Genomic DNA, 17678 nt, shown 5'->3' on the forward strand with positions numbered 1-17678 from the left:
AAGGATGAGGTTTGGGGGTACTTGAAGGCATTTGACAAAACAGGCCAAAGTCAGCATAGTTTCTTCAAGAGGAAATTCTTCAAGGAATTTCAGCAGGTAGAATGGAATAAGGAGAGTCAGTGGATGTTGTTTACTTGAAGTTTCAGAAGGCCTTTGACAAGGTGCATGAGGCTGCAGAACCAGGAAGATACTAGCATGGACAAAAGATGACTGGTTGGCTGCTGGTGATTAGTGGTTTTCCATAAGGGTCAGTGTTGGGACCATTTCTTTTTACGTTATGTGTCAATGACTTGCATGATGAATTGATGGCTTTGTGGCTGTTTGCAGGGAAGTCTATGTTCATGCACTTTGTTAAAAGGAATGAAGGGAGAAAATTCAACAATTAGAGGAGCAAAGGGACTTGCACAGGACTCCCTAAAGGTCAACTTACAAATTGACTCAGTGGTTAGGAAGGGAAATTCGCATTTATTTCCAGAGGACTAGAGTATAGCAGCAAGGACGTAATGCTGACAGCACTTAGGAGAATTGTGGGCAGTTTTGGGAAATCCCTAATCTAAGAAAAGATATGCTGACATTGCAGACGGTCCAGATGAGGCTCATGACAATGAGTCTAGGGAATGAAAGGGTTAACACCTGAGGAGCATTTGATGGCTCTAGGCATGTACTCTCTGCGATCTCATTGAAACCTATCAAATATCGAACGGCCTAGACAGAGTGAATGTGGAGAGGCTGCTTCCTATAGTAGGGCTGTCTAGGACCAGAGGGCACACCCTCAGAATAGAGGGACATCCATTCAGAACAGAGACGAGGAGGAAATTCTTAAGCCAGAGGGGGATGAATCTGTGGAAGAGATGCACTCAAAAGATTCAGAAGCAGTTACTTCCCCTCTGCTATTAGATTTCTAAATGGTCCATGAACCTATGAAAACTAGCTCACTATTCTGTTCTCTTTTTGCACATTTTTATATATATTCCTGTTGTAAGTGATTTTTGCACAATTTTTAAATATTCCTGCTGTAATTTACAGTAATTTTACACCTTGCACTGTACTGTTGCCAGTTTCAAGTTCCTAGGTGTGAACATCATCAATAGTCTGCCCTGATCCAGTCACACAGACACCATGACCTCTAGTTCCTCGTGTCCCTTTTGACCCTCACCAATTTTTAATTGAAAGCGTCCTATTCAGATACTTCACAGATTGAGACAGCAACCGTTCTGCATGTGACTGGAAGAAACCACGGGGAGAGGTGGACACAGGTCAGCACATCATGGGAACCTGCCTTCCCTTCACTTCTCGCCCCGTCAGTAAAGCAACCAGTGCAATCAAAAACCTCACCCACCCCAGACATCCTCCCATTAGGCAGAAGATGCAAATTCTGATACCATGAACCACCAAGCTCAAGGACAGCTTCTACCCTGCTGTTCTGACTACTGAACAGTTCCCAAGTATTCGTGACCTCTCACCTTACTGTCAACCAGCACACTCCCTACTGCCGTGGTACTTTGTTCCCCATTTTGTTATAACCAGTCGATCGGTATGGACAGTTTCCCCTGCATCGCAGTGCACGTGACAATAATAAACCATTTGACCAAGCTGATTTTCGATCCCATTTGCCAACACCATTTTCCTGCCTTCTCATAACCTTTGATGCCCTGACTAATCTGGAACCTAGTAACAGAGCTTTGACCAGCAGCCAATCTGCACATCGGAAGTTTGGACTGTAGGGCCTTTCAATCAGGCCCACTACCAGAAGGACAAGAAGCAGGAATGGATCTCGGCAGCGTAATAGAGCTCTGACCAGCGTCAACTGGCAGTTGGGATGAATTAGTAAGAGCTAATTAAAGGAAGGCGGCCATTGCCTTAGTGTACATAGAGTGGTGATCTTAAAGGCTTCACTCAGGATAGTTGAAAGCTCCTCTTGCGGGATTGGGAAGGCAGGGAGACTTCCAGTATCCATGACCACTACAGCTGTGTGAAGTGCATCCAGCTGCAGCTTCTAACAAAGGAGTTGGAACTGGATCTGGATGAACGGATCAGTCAAGAAGCTGAAGGGGTGACATATAGAGATAGGCACACCCAAAGTTCAGGAAACTGGGTGACAGTCAGGAAGGGGAAAGCGGTTAAGGAGCCAGTGCAGAATACCCCTGTGGCCGTCCCCCTCACAACAGGTATATCAGATGGATACTGCTGGGGGGGAGGTTGACCTAACAGACTGTGGTCGGGTCCATGGCACTGAGTCTGCCTCTGCGACTCAGACAGGAAGAGGGTGAGGTGGAGAAGAGGCACACTGTGGTGATAGGGGCTTTGTTAGTGAGGGGAGCAGACACGAGGTTCTGCGGACAAGAACAAGATTCCCAGATGGCAAGTTTCCCCCTGGGTGCCAGGGTCCAGGATATCTCAGATTGAGCTCTCAGCATTCTTAAGTGGGATGGTGAACAGCCAGAAGTCATAGTCCACGTAGGTACCAATGACATGGGTCAAATGAGTGACAAAGTACTATATAGGGAATTCAGGGAGTTAGAAACAGATATCTACAGCACATTAACCAGGCTCTTCGACCCACAATGTTGTGCCAACCATGTAATCCACTCTAGAGACTGCCTAGAATTTCCCTCCCACATAGCCTTCCATTTTTCTAAGTTCCATATCCAAGAATCTCTTAAAAGACCCTATTCATCTCCCCCTGGCCTCGTCTAGGTCGGCAAGAAATGGATCCCAGATAGCTGAAAGTTTTTTTAATTGAACTGGTTCTCAAGAACCCAAGTCTCTCCATCTGTCTGACTGAGATCACGTCAGCCATCCATCTGCGGAAAGGGGGACAGGGTGATTTCCATTCCCTCAGGACAAGTCACTTAGTGACAACCAGCCCCAGCATCAGAGACTGTTGTATGGCTGTACTTCCCCCCAGTTAATCTTTCACGGCCCTTATTTGAGACTTAATATTTAGCACTTTGTACAACAGGCATCCCTCTAATGCTATGTCCTTTTTTTTTGCTCATTTTACTTTCATACATGTCTAAGCTTATATGTTCTTGTTGATTTTATTGTTTTTTTTAAAATAAAGTACATTAAAAAAGACCCTATTGTGTCCACCTCTACCACCTTTGCTGGCAATACATTCCACACTCCCACCACACTCTGTACAATAAAAACTTACCTCTGACATCCCTCTCAACCTACTTGCAAGCACGTTAAAACTGTGCCTTCTCATGCTAGCCCCTTCAGCCCTGGGAAAAAGCCTCTGACTATCCACACAATCAATGCCTCTCATCATCTTATACACCTCTATCAGGTCACCTCTCATCCTCCGTCGCTCCAAGGAGAAAAGGCCGAGTTCACTCAACCTATTCTCATAAGGCATTCTCCCCAATCCAGGCAATGTCCTCGTAAATCTCCTCTGCACAGTATCCACGTTCTTCCTGCAGTGAAGCGACCAGAACGGAAAAGGAAACTAGAACAACGGGAGAAACCTTGCAGAGTCACAGGAGAACGTACAGGTAGCACTGGAGTTGAACTCTGAACTCGGAGCCTCAAGCTGCAATAGTGTTGTGCTGACCGCTACATGTTGTGACGCTCAGTTAAAGAGCAGGACCTCCAGCGTTGTTTTCTCGGGACTGCTACCCGTGCCATGTGCCAGTGTGGCCAGAGCTAGGAAATTATACAGCTTAATACGTGGCTAAAAGGTTGTGTAGGAGGGACAGTTTGCACCTGAACGGGAGGGGGACTAATATCCTCGTGGGAAGGTTTGTTAAAGCTGCACAGTAGGGTTTTAAACTATAGAGTTTCAGGGGGACTGCCAGAACAGTTATTGGAGCAATTGTGGATGCAGATTTCAAAGTTAGAAATCAAAAGGTTGAGCATGGTGCGACAAAATCAAAAAGGGCGAATACAGGATTTTAGGGGATGTAAGTGATTGTGTGCAGTATATGAAATAAGCTAGATGAACTTTCAGCACAGTCACAGGTATGATGTGGCAGGCATCCTGAATCATTGCTGAAATAGTTGGGAATTTAATGTCTAGTGATACACATGGTTTCAAAAGCAAGGGAGCGGCATTACTCTGTTGGTAAAATATGAAATCAAATCGTTGGGAAGTGACATAGGTTGGAATCTGTTGAATCATTGTGGATCGAGCTAAGGAGCTGCAAGGGTAAAAAGACCTGATGGGAGTTGTATACAGACTCCCAAACAATAGCAAGGATATTGCCTACAAATTACAACAGGATTCTTTTTTCGATTAGGTGTTGTGCAATGAACCAGAATTGATTTAGAGAGCTTAAGGTAAAATAACCTTTCACCTCGAGGGCAAGTGATAATATGATCAAAATCACCCTGAAATTTGAGAAGGATTAAAGTCAGATGTATCAGTGTTACAGTGGAATAAAGGGAATTACAGAGGCATGAGAGAGGAGTTGGCCAGAATTGATTGGGAAAAGAATAGTGGCAGGAATGATGGCAGAGCAGCAATGGCTGGAATTTCTGGAAGCAATTTGGAAGGCACTGGATTTTGGGGGATAGATACATCCCAAAGAGGATGTAGTATCCTAAAGGAAAGATGTCACAACCCTGGCTAACAAGAGAAGACCAAGCCAAGCCATAGAGAAGGCATACAATAGAGCAAAAATTAGTGGGAAGTTGGAGCTTTGAACAGAACGCAACTAAAAAAGTCATTAAGGAAAAGATAGAATACAAAAAAATAAGCTAGCCAATAATATTAAGTTATCACCTGCAAACTTGGCAACAAAGCCATCTATTCCATCAATTAAATCATTTATATACAGCACGAAAAGCAGTCCCACCAAGCCCTACAAAACACCACTAGTCACTGGCAGCCAACCAGAAAAGGATCCACTTTTATTCCCATTCGCTGCTTCCTACCAATCAGCCGATGCTCTAATCATGCCAGTAACTGTCCTGCAATACCATGGTCTCTTAACTTGCTAAACAGCCTCATGTGTGGCACATTGTCAAAGTCCAAATGTAGAACATCTACCACATCCCCTTTATCCATTCTATTTGTAATATCAAAGTATTCCAATAGGTTCGTCATCAGGCAAGATTTTCCCTGGTCTATAATTTCCTTAAATATAACGTTGGAATGACATCTGCAATTTTCCAGTCCTCTGGAACCATGCCAGAGTCCCAATAATTTTTGAAAGATCATTGCCAATGCCTCAACAATCTCTAACACTACCCCTTTCAGAACCCTAGGGTGCAGACCTTCTGGTCCGAGCGATTTAAGTACCCTTAGGTCTTTCAGCTTTTTGATCACTTTCTCCCCTGTAATAGTAACTGCACTCACTTCTCTTCCTTTGGTATTGTTTGATAGCTTACCTTCATATTTCATCTTGCCCGCATAATGAATTTAGTTGTTCTCTGTAGGAGCTGAAAAGCTTCCCAATCCTCATCTTCCTGCTAACTTTTGCTTTGTTGTACACCTTCTCTTATACTTTTACAGTAGCTTCACCTTCCCTTGTCAGCCAATTGTACTATTTTGCTATTTGGGTATTTCGTCATTTTTGGAATACACACGTCCTGCACCTTCCTCATTTTTCCCAGAAACTCATGCCTTGCTGCTCTGCTGTCATCCCTGCCAGCATCTCCTTCCAATTTACTTTGGCCAACTCCTCTCTCATACCACTGTAATGTCCTTTACTCCACTGAAGTACTGCTACATCTGACTTTATGTTCTCCGTATCAAATTTCAAGTTGAACTCAGTCATATTGCGATCACTGCCCAAGGGTCCTTTATACTGCCCAAGTATAGCTGATCCCCTAGTAAGTTCAGTGACAAACTACTTTAAAAAGCCATCTTGTAGGCATTCAACAAACTCACTCTCTTGGGATCCATTACCAACCTGACTTTTCCAAACAACTTGCACATTGAAATCTCCAATGACAATCGAAGTGGTTCTTTTGACACACTTTTTCTATTTCCCATTGTAATCTGTGGTCCATATCCCAGCTACTGTTGGGTGGTATAAAACTGCCAACAGGGTCCTTTTACTCTTGTAGTTTCTTATCTCAACCCACAAGGGCTCAACATATTCCAATGCCACATCTTTCTACTGATTTGATGGCATTCTTTACCATGCCACCCCCTCTGCCTACCTTCCTATCCCTCCGGTACAGTGTGTAACTTTGGAACACAACCATCCTTCAGGCTAGATTCCGTGATGGCCACAACATCATACCTGACGATCTGTAATAGTGCAACAAGATCATTCACCTTATTTCTGATACTCCGTGCACTGAGATATAACACTTTGAGTACTGTATTTGCCACCCTTTTTGATTCTACATCCTTAATACACTGATACTAACCCTGCTAGCAACAATTATGTCCTATCACCTGCCTGTCTAACTGCGTGCTCCTTTTTTTTTTACTATCCGACCTGTCCAGGGACCCTCCATTCCGGTTCCAGGTATCACGAAGTGTGTGAAGTTACCATCACTAGAGAGAAGGTCCTATGAAAACTGAAAGGTCCGAAGGTAGATAAGTCACCTGGACCGGACAGCGTACACCTCAGAGTTCTGAAAGGCGGCTGGAGAGATCATAGAGGCATTAGTGATGATCTTTCAAGAATCGCTAGATTCTGGAATGTTACCCGAAATCTGGAAAATTGCAAATGTCACTCCACTCTTCAAGAAGGGAAGAGAGGCAGAAGAAAGAAAACTACAGGTGGTTGGGAGTTGATTATTAAAGATGAGATCTCAGGGTACATAGAAGCACAAGACAAAATAGGCCATTGTCAGCATGGTTTCCTCAAGGCAAAATATTGTCTGACAAATACATTGGAATTCTTTGAAGTAATAACAAGCAGGATAGACAAAGGAAAATCAGTTAATGTTTTGTACTAGATTTTCAGAAGGCCTTTGACAAGGTGTCACACATGAGGCTGCTAAACAAGCTATGAGCCCATAGATTTACAGGACAGATGCTAGCATGGATAAAGCAGTGGCTGATTGGCAGGGATAAAGGAAGCCTTTTCTGATGGGCTACCTGTGACTGGTGGTGTTCCACAAGGGTCTGTGCTGGGACCAATTATTTTTACATGGAGGCCAAGTCACTGGGTGTATTTAAGGCAGAGATAGATAGGTTCTTGATTAGCCAGGGCATCAAAGGGTATGGGGTGAAGGCAGGGGAGTGGGGATGACTGGAAGAATTGGATCAGCCCATGATTGAATGGTGGAGCAGACTTGATGGGCCAAATAGCCTACTTCTACTCCTATATCTATGGTCATATATGTCAATGATATGGGTGATGGAATTAATGGCTTTGTTGCAAAGTTTGTAGACAATATGAAGATAAAACTTGAGGAGCAGGTAGCTTTGAGGAAGTGGAGAAGCTACAGAAACACTTAGATTAGAACAGGAAAGAAATGGCAGATGGAGTACAGTGTTGGGAGGTGTATGGTCATGCACTTTGGTAGAAAAAAATGAAAGGGTTGACTATTTTCTAAATGGAGAGAAAACACAAAAAACTGAGACACAAAGGAGCTTGTGAGTCCTTGTGCAGGATTCCCTAAAGGTCAATTTGCAGTTTGAGTCTGTGGTGAGGACTTGTGATATCCCACTTGGAGTATTGAGAGCAAGTTTGAGCTTGGCCCCTTATCTTAGAAAGGATTGAATGGTTTGTCAAATGAAGAGTGCTTGATGGCTCTAGGCCTGTATTCACTAGAATTCAGAAGAATGAAGGTGACTCATTGAAATCTATCGAAAGGTGAAAAATCTTGATAGAGTGGCTGTGTAGAGGATGTTTCCTATGGCGGCAGTCTAAGATCAGAGGGCACAGAATCAGAATAGAACGGCATCCTTTTAGAATGGAGATGAAGAGGAATTTGTTTAGCCAGACAGTGGTGAATCTGTGGAATTCTTTGCCATAGGCAGCTATGGAGGCCAAGTCATTGGGTATATTTAAAGCAAAGGTTGATAAGTTCATGATTGATGAGGACATGAAGGGATACAGGGAAAAAGCAGGAAGCTGGGGCTAAGAAAAATTGGATCAGCCATGATGAAATGGCAGGCAGACTCAATGGGCCGAATGGCTTAATTCTGCTCCTATATCTTATGGACTTAAATTTACCCAAAGTCTATGCAGATTACATTACTGCTTTTAGCACATTATGGATTTTCCAAAGGAAGTGACCAGACCAACCCTTCTGCAGTAAACTGACGCTCACCATCTTTACTAATTCCAGTCTTTCAAAGCGTAGATTAATAATTCTTTCATTAATCTCCATACCACCAAGCCTGTAGTTACCTGGCATTTCCCCGCTGCCTCTCTGGAATAAATCCTGCCATCACCCAGTACCTCTTGTGGCCTGCAGCAAAGATCTTAGCACCTCCATTCAGACCCCAACCATCTCCTCCCTTGCCTGGAGATTTATCCAACCATCCGCTAAGGCATCCATTACATTTTCCGCAGCAACACACACGAGGAACTCGGCATCTATGGAGGGGAATAAACAGCCGACGTTTCAGGCTCTCCCCACTATTGAGTGCATTCACAATAATCCCTGCCACAAGAAGACCCCCACCACCCAGGCCGTGCTCTCCTCTCACTACTATCGATGGGTAGGAGGTACAGGGGTCTTTAGGTCCCACACCGCTGGTTTCAGAAACAGTTATTACCCTTTAACCATCAATCTCCTGAACCAGCATGGATAACTGCACTCATCACACTGAACTAACTCCACAACCTCTGCAACTCATGTTCTCAGTATTATTTTTATTATTTGCTCAATTTGTCTTCTTTTGCACACTGGTTGTTTGTCAGTCTTTACGTATGTTATTTTTATAAATTCTATTGTACCTATTTAATCCTGGAAATTCCTGTGAGAAAATTAATCTCAGAGTTGATAATAAATTTATTTGAATATTGATCTTGGATCCACACATAGATTGTGTCTTTGATCCCTTATGGACCTCACTCTTTTCCTGGGCATTATCTGAAATAAATATACTTACAAAATACAAACTGACATAATATATGCTTCTCAAACATAAATAATAGCAGCAAAAACAAAAAAAACCCAGCAAACTCAGCTAATTCCATCACGGGTACAAGCCTTGTCACCATCAAGGACACCTTCCAAAGACAATGCCTCAAAACGGCAGCATTCATCAATAAGTACCCCCTTCATGCCCTCTTCTCATTGCTACCATCAGGGAAGAGGTACAGCAGCCTGAAGACTCTCTCTCAAATGTTTCAGTAACAGTTTCTTCCCCTTGACCATCAGATTTCTGAATGGACAATAAACCCATGACACTAACCTCCCTTTGCTTTCCTTTTTTTAAAAAAATCACTACTCAAATATATATATACACACACTTCTAAATGTAATTAATTTTTAAAGTTATGTATTGTAACATACTGCTGTCACAAAACCATAAATTTCACTACAAATAACAGTGATATTAAACTTGATTCGAATACATAAAGAACCCCAAGGTAGATGTTCAGATATTTCCCACAGTGGGATAATCTTTAGCACTTGCCCCTCTTCTATCTGATTCTGAATGAACAACGAACACTAACGTTCATTTTTGCTTCTCTTTGTGCTGTACTGCTGCAGGAAAACAATTATCCGACATAAGCCAGTGATTTAAACCTGATTTTGATCATAGATAAGGGGTGCTCGCCAGTCTAACCTGCTGGGCTCCTGATGTGGCTGAACGACACCTGCCCTTATCTCCAGATGAACACTCAACATGCTCCCTGACCTCACGCCAGCACCAGGTGGGGAAGAGCAGCACACGTTAAACCCTCACCCAAAGGACAGCAGAGTTTATACATCCCAGTGCCTGCAGTCAGAACAGGCCAAGCAGGTTAGAAAGGGGACAATATTTTACAGAACAGTTTGCCCACTGTCTGTCTGGTCAGGAGATAACTATTAAGATTAATGTTAACTGTCACATGTACATTGAAACATACAATTGTGTCAATGACCAACACAATCAAAGGATGTGCCGCGTGCTCCCATAGCATGTCCACAACTTACTAACCGTAACCCGTACAGCTTTGGACTGTGGGAGGGAACCAGAGCACCTGGAGGAAACCCATGTGCTCACAGGGAGAATGTGCAAACTTCTTACAGACAGCAGCAGGAATTGAAGTCGAGTTGCTGACGTGACAAATAATTACACTAACCACTACGCTATGCTGTTTCTTAAGGGAGGGTTGGGAAGCACCTTCACCTTGCCAATTGGAGGACACCAGAAAGTTCACAATGAAGAACAGTTGCACTGCCCTCTGTCCAGCACATTACCATCCAGACAGGGGGGCACTAAGCACGTCTCAGATGAAGAGACTGAAGCATTGTTGAGGATCCCTACTGCAATCTCTTTCACCCACGACCATCAGGAAGGAGGTACAGGAGTATCAGGACTGGGACTGCCAGACCGGGTAACAGCTTCTTCCCTCAGGCTGAGAGACTAACGAATACCCTGCCACCAGGACAGCAAGCTGTTTACCATTTACCTGTGCTGGCACTACATGCATTCTGAAATATACTTCATGAACTTATTTGTGGTAATATTCTGTTCTATGTGCTGTGGGTGATACACTTTTCCTCTCAAAACTAAACCGTACACTTCAAGATCTGGGCCTCAGTATCACCTTGTGAAATTGGATCCTGGATTTCCTCACTTGTAGACCCCAGTCAGTCCAAATTGGCAAAAACACCTCCTCCACAACTCCATCAACACTGCAGAGATGTGTGCTTAGCCCCCTGATCTACTCACTTCACACTTGCAGCTTAAGCCCAGCTCTAACACCATGTACAAGTTTGCTGATGGCACAACTGTTGTGGGCTGTATCAAAGGTGGTGACGAATCAGGAGGGAGGCTGAAAACTTGGCTGAGTGGTGTAATAACAACCTCTCACTCAACGTGAATAAGACGGAGGAACTGATTGTAGGCTTCAGGAGAGGGAAACCAGAAGTCCATGAGCCAGTAATCAGAGGTGGAGAGGACCAGTAACTTTAAATCCCTGGGTGTCTCTAACTCAGAGAGGCTGTCCTGTACCCATCATATAAACATAATTGCGAAGAAAGCACAACAGCGCATCTACTTCCTCAGGAGTCTGTGGAGATTCAGCATGTCATCAAACAATCTCGGCAAACTTTTCTAAGTGCGTAAGTTGTGCTGACTGGTTGTACTGCGGCCTGGTATGGGAACACCAATGCCTTTGAATGGATTCAGCCCAGTACATCACGAGTAAAGCCCTCCCAACTATCGAGAACATCTACATGAAGTGTTACCGTAGAAAAGCAGCATCCTTCAAAGATCCTCACCACCCAGGCCATGCTCTTCTCTCACCGCTGTCATCAGGTAGAAAGTACAAGAGCCTCAGGACTCACACCACCAGGTTCAAGAACAGTTACTGATAGTCAGAGGCTTTTCCCCAGGGCTGAAATGGCTAGCGTGAGGGGGTATAGTACTTGGAAGTAGGTACAGAGGAGATGTCAGGGGTAGGTTGTTTTTTTTTAATAAATGCAGAGAGTGGTGAGTGCGTGGAATGAGCTGCCGGCAACAGCGGTGATGGAGGCGGAAATGATAGGGTATTTTAAGAGACTCCTGGATGGATATGTGATGCTTAGAAAAATAGAGTGCAATGGGTAAGCCTGGGTAGTTCTAAGGTAAGGATATGTACGGCACAGCTTTGTGGGCCGAAGGGCCTGTATCGTGCTGTAGGTTTTCTATGTTTCTAACCATCAGGCTCTTGAACACAAACGGATAACTACACTCATTTAGGGACTCTTGTTATTTAATACTGTTATCTGCATTTGCAGTTTGTTTAGTTTCTGATGTTCACAGTTACTGTTCTACAGATTTGCCAAGTATGCCACAGGAAAAGAATCTCAGAGTTGCTTGTGGTGACATGTACGTACTCTGATAATAAACTTCACTTAGACTTCGATATGCTTTGTGGGTGCCCTATGCCCTGGAGGAACATTGTTTCATTTAGCTGTATTAATGACAATAAACTTCAACTCCTCTGACACCTCCACGTTTCCACTAACTGGTATGTATTCCCTCCTGAGGCCACTTCGTCAAATGCAGCCCCATCACAAACTGAGCTGGGAACACACAATGAACCCCTCAACTGCTACAAATCACAAACCTGTCCCACCGATACCGTACCCAGGTGTCGCACAGTGACAGACCCGTCCCCACCGATACCGTACCCCGGTGTTACACAGTGACAGACCCGTCCCTACCGGTACCGTACCCCGGTGTTACACAGTGACAGACCTGTCCCTACCGGTACCGTACCCCGGTGTTACACAGTGACAGACCTGTCCCTACCGGTACCGTACCCCGGTGTTACACAGTGACAGACCTGTCCCTACCGGTACCGTACCCCGGTGTCATACAGTGACAGACCCGTCCCCACCAGTACTGTATCCCGGTGTTACACAGTGACAGACCCGTCCCCACCAGTACTGTACCCCGGTGTTACACAGTGACAGACCTGTCCCTACCGGTACCGTACCCCGGTGTTACACAGTGACAGACCTGTCCCTACCGGTACCGTACCCCGGTGTTACACAGTGACAGACCTGTCCCTACCGGTACCGTACCCCGGTGTTACACAGTGACAGACCTGTCCCTACCGGTACCGTACCCCGGTGTTACACAGTGACAGACCCGTCCCCACCGGTACCGTACCCCGGTGTTACACAGTGACAGACCCGTCCCCACCGGTACCGTACCCCGGTGTTACACAGTGACAGACCTGTCCCTACCGGTACCGTACCCCGGTGTTACACAGTGACAGACCTGTCCCTACCGGTACCGTACCCCGGTGTTACACAGTGACAGACCTGTCCCTACCGGTACCGTACCCCGGTGTCATACAGTGACAGACCCGTCCCCACCAGTACTGTATCCCGGTGTTACACAGTGACAGACCCGTCCCCACCAGTACTGTACCCCGGGTGTTACAGTGACAGACCCGTCCCTACCGGTACCGTACCCGGGTGTTACAGTGACAGACCTGTCCCTACCGGTACCGTACCCGGGTGTTACAGTGACAGACCCGTCCCTACCGGTACCGTACCCGGGTGTTACAGTGACAGACCCGTCCCTACCGGTACCGTACCCGGGTGTTACAGTGACAGACCCGTCCCTACCGGTACCGTACCCGGGTGTTACAGTGACAGACCCGTCCCTACCGGTACCGTACCCGGGTGTTACAGTGACAGACCTGTCCCACCGGTACTGTACCCCGGTGTTACACAGTGACAGACCCGTCCCCACCAGTACTGTACCCCGGGTGTTACAGTGACAGACCCGTCCCTACCGGTACTGTACCCCGGGTGTTACAGTGACAGACCTGTCCCTACCGGTACTGTACCCCGGGTGTTACAGTGACAGACCCGTCCCCACCATTTCTGTACCCGGGTATTACAGTGACAGACCCGTCCCCACCGGTACCGTACCCCGGGTGTTACACAGTGACAGACCCGTCCCCACCGGTACCATACCCCGGTGTTACACAGTGACAGACCTGTCCCTACCGGTACCGTACCCCGGTGTTACACAGTGACAGACCCGTCCCCACCAGTACTGTACCCCGGGTGTTACACAGTGACAGACCCGTCCCCACCGGTACTGTACCCCGGGTGTTACAGTGACAGACCCGTCCCCACCGGTACTGTATCCGGGTGTTACACAGTGACAGACCCGTCCCCACCAGTACTGTACCCCGGGTGTTACACAGTGACAGACCCGTCCCCACCAGTACTGTACCCCGGTGTTACACAGTGACAGACCCGTCCCCACCAGTACTGTACCCCGGGTGTTACACAGTGACAGACCCGTCCCCACCAGTACTGTACCCCGGGTGTTACACAGTGACAGACCCGTCCCCACCAGTACTGTACCCCGGGTGTTACACAGTGACAGACCCGTCCCCACCGGTACTGTACCCCGGTGTTACACAGTGACAGACCCGTCCCCACCGGTACTGTACCCGGGTGTTACACAGTGACAGACCCGTCCCCACCGGTACCGTACCCCGGTGTCACACAGTGACAGACCTGTCCCCACCGGTACCGTACCCCGGTGTTACACAGTGACAGACCTGTCCCTACCGGTACCGTACCCCGGTGTTACACAGTGACAGACCCGTCCCCACCAGTACTGTACCCCGGGTGTTACAGTGACAGACCCGTCCCCACCAGTACTGTACCCCGGGTGTTACACAGTGACAGACCCGTCCCCACCGGTACTGTACCCCGGGTGTTACAGTGACAGACCCGTCCCCACCGGTACTGTATCCGGGTGTTACACAGTGACAGACCCGTCCCCACCAGTACTGTACCCCGGGTGTTACACAGTGACAGACCTGTCCCCACCGGTACTGTACCCCGGGTGTTACAGTGACAGACCCGTCCCCACCGGTACTGTATCCGGGTGTTACACAGTGACAGACCCGTCCCCACCAGTACTGTACCCCGGGTGTTACACAGTGACAGACCTGTCCCCACCAGTACTGTACCCCGGTGTTACACAGTGACAGACCCGTCCCCACCAGTACTGTACCCCGGGTGTTACAGTGACAGACCCGTCCCCACCGGTACTGTATCCGGGTGTTACACAGTGACAGACCCGTCCCCACCAGTACTGTACCCCGGGTGTTACACAGTGACAGACCTGTCCCCACCAGTACTGTACCCCGGTGTTACACAGTGACAGACCCGTCCCCACCAGTACTGTACCCCGGGTGTTACAGTGACAGACCCGTCCCCACCAGTACTGTACCCCGGGTGTTACACAGTGACAGACCTGTCCCCACCAGTACTGTACCCCGGTGTTACACAGTGACAGACCCGTCCCCACCAGTACTGTACCCCGGGTGTTACAGTGACAGACCCGTCCCCACCAGTACTGTACCCCGGGTGTTACAGTGACAGACCCGTCCCCACCAGTACTGTACCCCGGGTGTTACAGTGACAGACCCGTCCTCACCGGTACCGTACCCGGGTGTTACAGTGACAGACCCGTCCCCACCGGTACTGTACCCCGGTGTAATACAGTGACAGACATTTCCCCACCGGTACTGCAGCCAAGTGTCGTACAGTGACTGACATCTTCCCCTCTATACCAAAGAAGCCGGCTGCCCAGAGGATCCAGCGTTAGCAGAGTAATTACCGCGCTGCCCTCCGTATCCCCGGTGTCGGCGACTGGTTCACGTATGGGTATAGGCAGCGGCTCCGGGAGCTCCGGGACCCGGTCAATGGGAGAAGGAGAGAGCCAGCACAAGGCACCTTACCGAAATACTCTTTCTTAACGTGCAGCTCCAGTTCCTTCTCCAACTCCCGGGTGAGCGCCTCCAGCCGCTTCTCGGCCTGGCTCGGCCCGCTATCCCGGCCCGGCGTCACCTGGTACGGCAGCCGCACCTTGTGCGCCGTCGGCGGCCCCTTGCCCGGGCTGTAGCCGTACGGGTGGAGAGTGACGGCTGCCGCCTCCGTCGGAGCCCGCTGTTGGCAGCACGGATCGCCGGCGCAAGCCGGCTGGCTCTCCAGCCCCGGGTAACTTTCCTCCGGGAGTCCGGCGCTCAGCAGCGACGATCGCGGCGACGGCAGCTGAAGGTCGCCGTAGGCGGCGCTGAGGGAGCCGCGGGAGCTCTGGCTGGAAATGCTGCTGCGGGCGCTCGGGCCCTGCCCCGGTCCGCCACCCTCGGCGTCGGCCTGTGCGAAGCGGGAGTCGGAGTAGCTGGAGCGCGGGCTGACGTGCCTCTGGTCGTAGCCCATGCTGATGCCGCTGGTCCGGTTGCTGCTCGGCCTGCTGCCGCCGCCCTCGTTGAGGCTGGCGCGGGGGCTCGAGTGCTTGCTGGTGTCGCTCGCTGTGCTGGCGTAACTGGAGCGGGAGCTCAGGCCGCCGCCGCCGCCGCCGCCGCCCTCGTACTGGATCAGGCTAGCCCGGGGGCTCGAGTACTTGTCCTGGGCCGAGCTTCCCACCACCAGGCTGGAGCGGGGGCTCGGGTAGAGGCTGGAGCGGGGGCTCGGATGCTTGCCGTGCTCTTGAGTGGAGTTGGAGGAAGAGGACGAGGCGAGGCTGGAGCGGGGGCTGGTGGCGCCGAGACGCGCGTCCTGGGGCTGCCCGGGGGCCGATACGTTATTACAACGGCCCGCCGATACGCTGTTGCTCCTGGCGGCTGATACATTGTTAGGTCTGCCGGCCGCGGCACAGGCACCGGGATACGCCGCGTAACCTCCCTGCCGACCGCACGCCTGGCCTGGCTCGTAGACCAGCCCACCGCCGCCGCTGTACCTGCGGCTGTCGGCGTTGTTGTAACCGAAAGCTGTCGAAGCTCCGTGCCCCTTAAAGTAACAGCTCAGCGGGTCGGGCTCGCCCGCCAGCTGCGGCTCCGGGCCGCAGCGACTGCCATTCGCTCCCCTGGGCGCCGTGGAGAGTTTGCAGGAAGTGCCTAGACTTCGGTCTTGTAGGTGCGGATCGGTGGCTGAGCCGTTCATCCTGCTCGCCGCCTCCAGGACGTGGTGCTGGTGCCCCGGGATCATCTGTAGCAAGAAGGCCCGCTTTGTTTCCTCCAGGCTGGGGCTGCCCAGCAGCCTCCGTGCGCCGTACAGACCATCGTTGGGCGCCTCATACAGGGAAAGGTCTTGAAGAAAAGTCGCCTGCACGGCCACGTCTTCCTCGTATTTAGACATAATTTGCAGCGTCCATCAAATGTAACCTTTAGGAAACTGCGGACAAACTCCAAGAAAAAAGTAGCAAAGCCGGGGTTTAAAACATAATCTTCCGAAAATTGCAGAGCACCGTCCAGCTTCGCTTTGTTCTTTAATTCATTATTTATTTTATAAAGCGTGCATCGACCGTCCATCTCTCTTTCTCTCCCACATGCCGCATTTTATTCTTTGCGTTTGAATTTTACAAAAAACAAACATTCTTTCTCTTTCTCCTCCCCCTTATAAACTCCCCTTTTCAGTTCGAGCCGGGCCGCAGCACCGAGCGGAATGGCGCGCACGGCGGAGGCGAGTTGTGACTTCCAAGCGAACGTGCAACAATCTGCGGAGAAAAGCAACAATATCCGGACGGCAGGGACAGCCCCTCCCTCCCTCTTGAGCCCTGTCACGTCCCCCACCCACTCCCCGTCTGTCACCTTGTTGCCCCTCCGCCCTCTGGTCTGGGTATGAGGAGAAGGGGAGGGTTATTGGGTGGGAGGAGGTGGATGGATCAGCACCTCTGTCTCCCCCCTCCTCCGTGCACTCTTTGACCGGCTCTGGAATGCGCGCATTGTCATAGCCCAAGGGGGTAGCGATGAGGCAGTCAGGAATGTGTTTAATTCCGAGGCCAAACAATGTGAGCGAGAGAGTCCGGGCGGGCGGGGGGAAGAGAGATAGCGAGATGGGGGCAACTTTCAGAAACCGCTTGAGGACACAGACTTTGCGGGAGCACACGAGACCTGGAGTCTGCGAATCGCCCGGTCAATCGCTGCTACTGCCGCCGGCCCAGGAGCGGATGTCACTGGGCATTGATCCCTTCGGACTTCGCCCCCTTCCTAGCTCAACACTGCCCACGAGTAAGCCTCGACTTGTGTCCAGCAGCCTGTTTGCTCACGGGATGGGTGGGAAGGGGCAGATGCTCATCCCGGCTGTCCCAACACTGACCGGACGCCGCCCCGCATTCAGAATGAGGTTTAATT

The 17678-nt window shown here is 49.3% G+C and overlaps 1 protein-coding gene across 2 annotated transcripts in view; it reads right to left on the bottom strand.

Annotated features, from left to right (window-relative positions):
• The window catches only part of wtip (WT1 interacting protein), a 54366-nt gene extending 37191 nt beyond the window's left edge, over positions 1–17175 (bottom strand). For both annotated transcript variants that reach the window (XR_012101953.1, XM_073070473.1), the window contains exon 1: positions 15285–17175. Coding sequence is in view for 1 of the 2 variants with exons in the window: in XM_073070473.1 (XP_072926574.1) it covers positions 15285–16683 (1399 nt within the window). In the remaining variant the exon portion in view is untranslated. The remainder of the gene's footprint in view (positions 1–15284) is intronic.
• Positions 17176–17678: the final 503 nt, after the last annotated feature.

This window comes from Hemitrygon akajei, chromosome 17, assembly GCF_048418815.1.
Source record: "Hemitrygon akajei chromosome 17, sHemAka1.3, whole genome shotgun sequence".
In the NCBI taxonomy this organism is placed as follows: Eukaryota; Metazoa; Chordata; class Chondrichthyes; order Myliobatiformes; family Dasyatidae; genus Hemitrygon; species Hemitrygon akajei.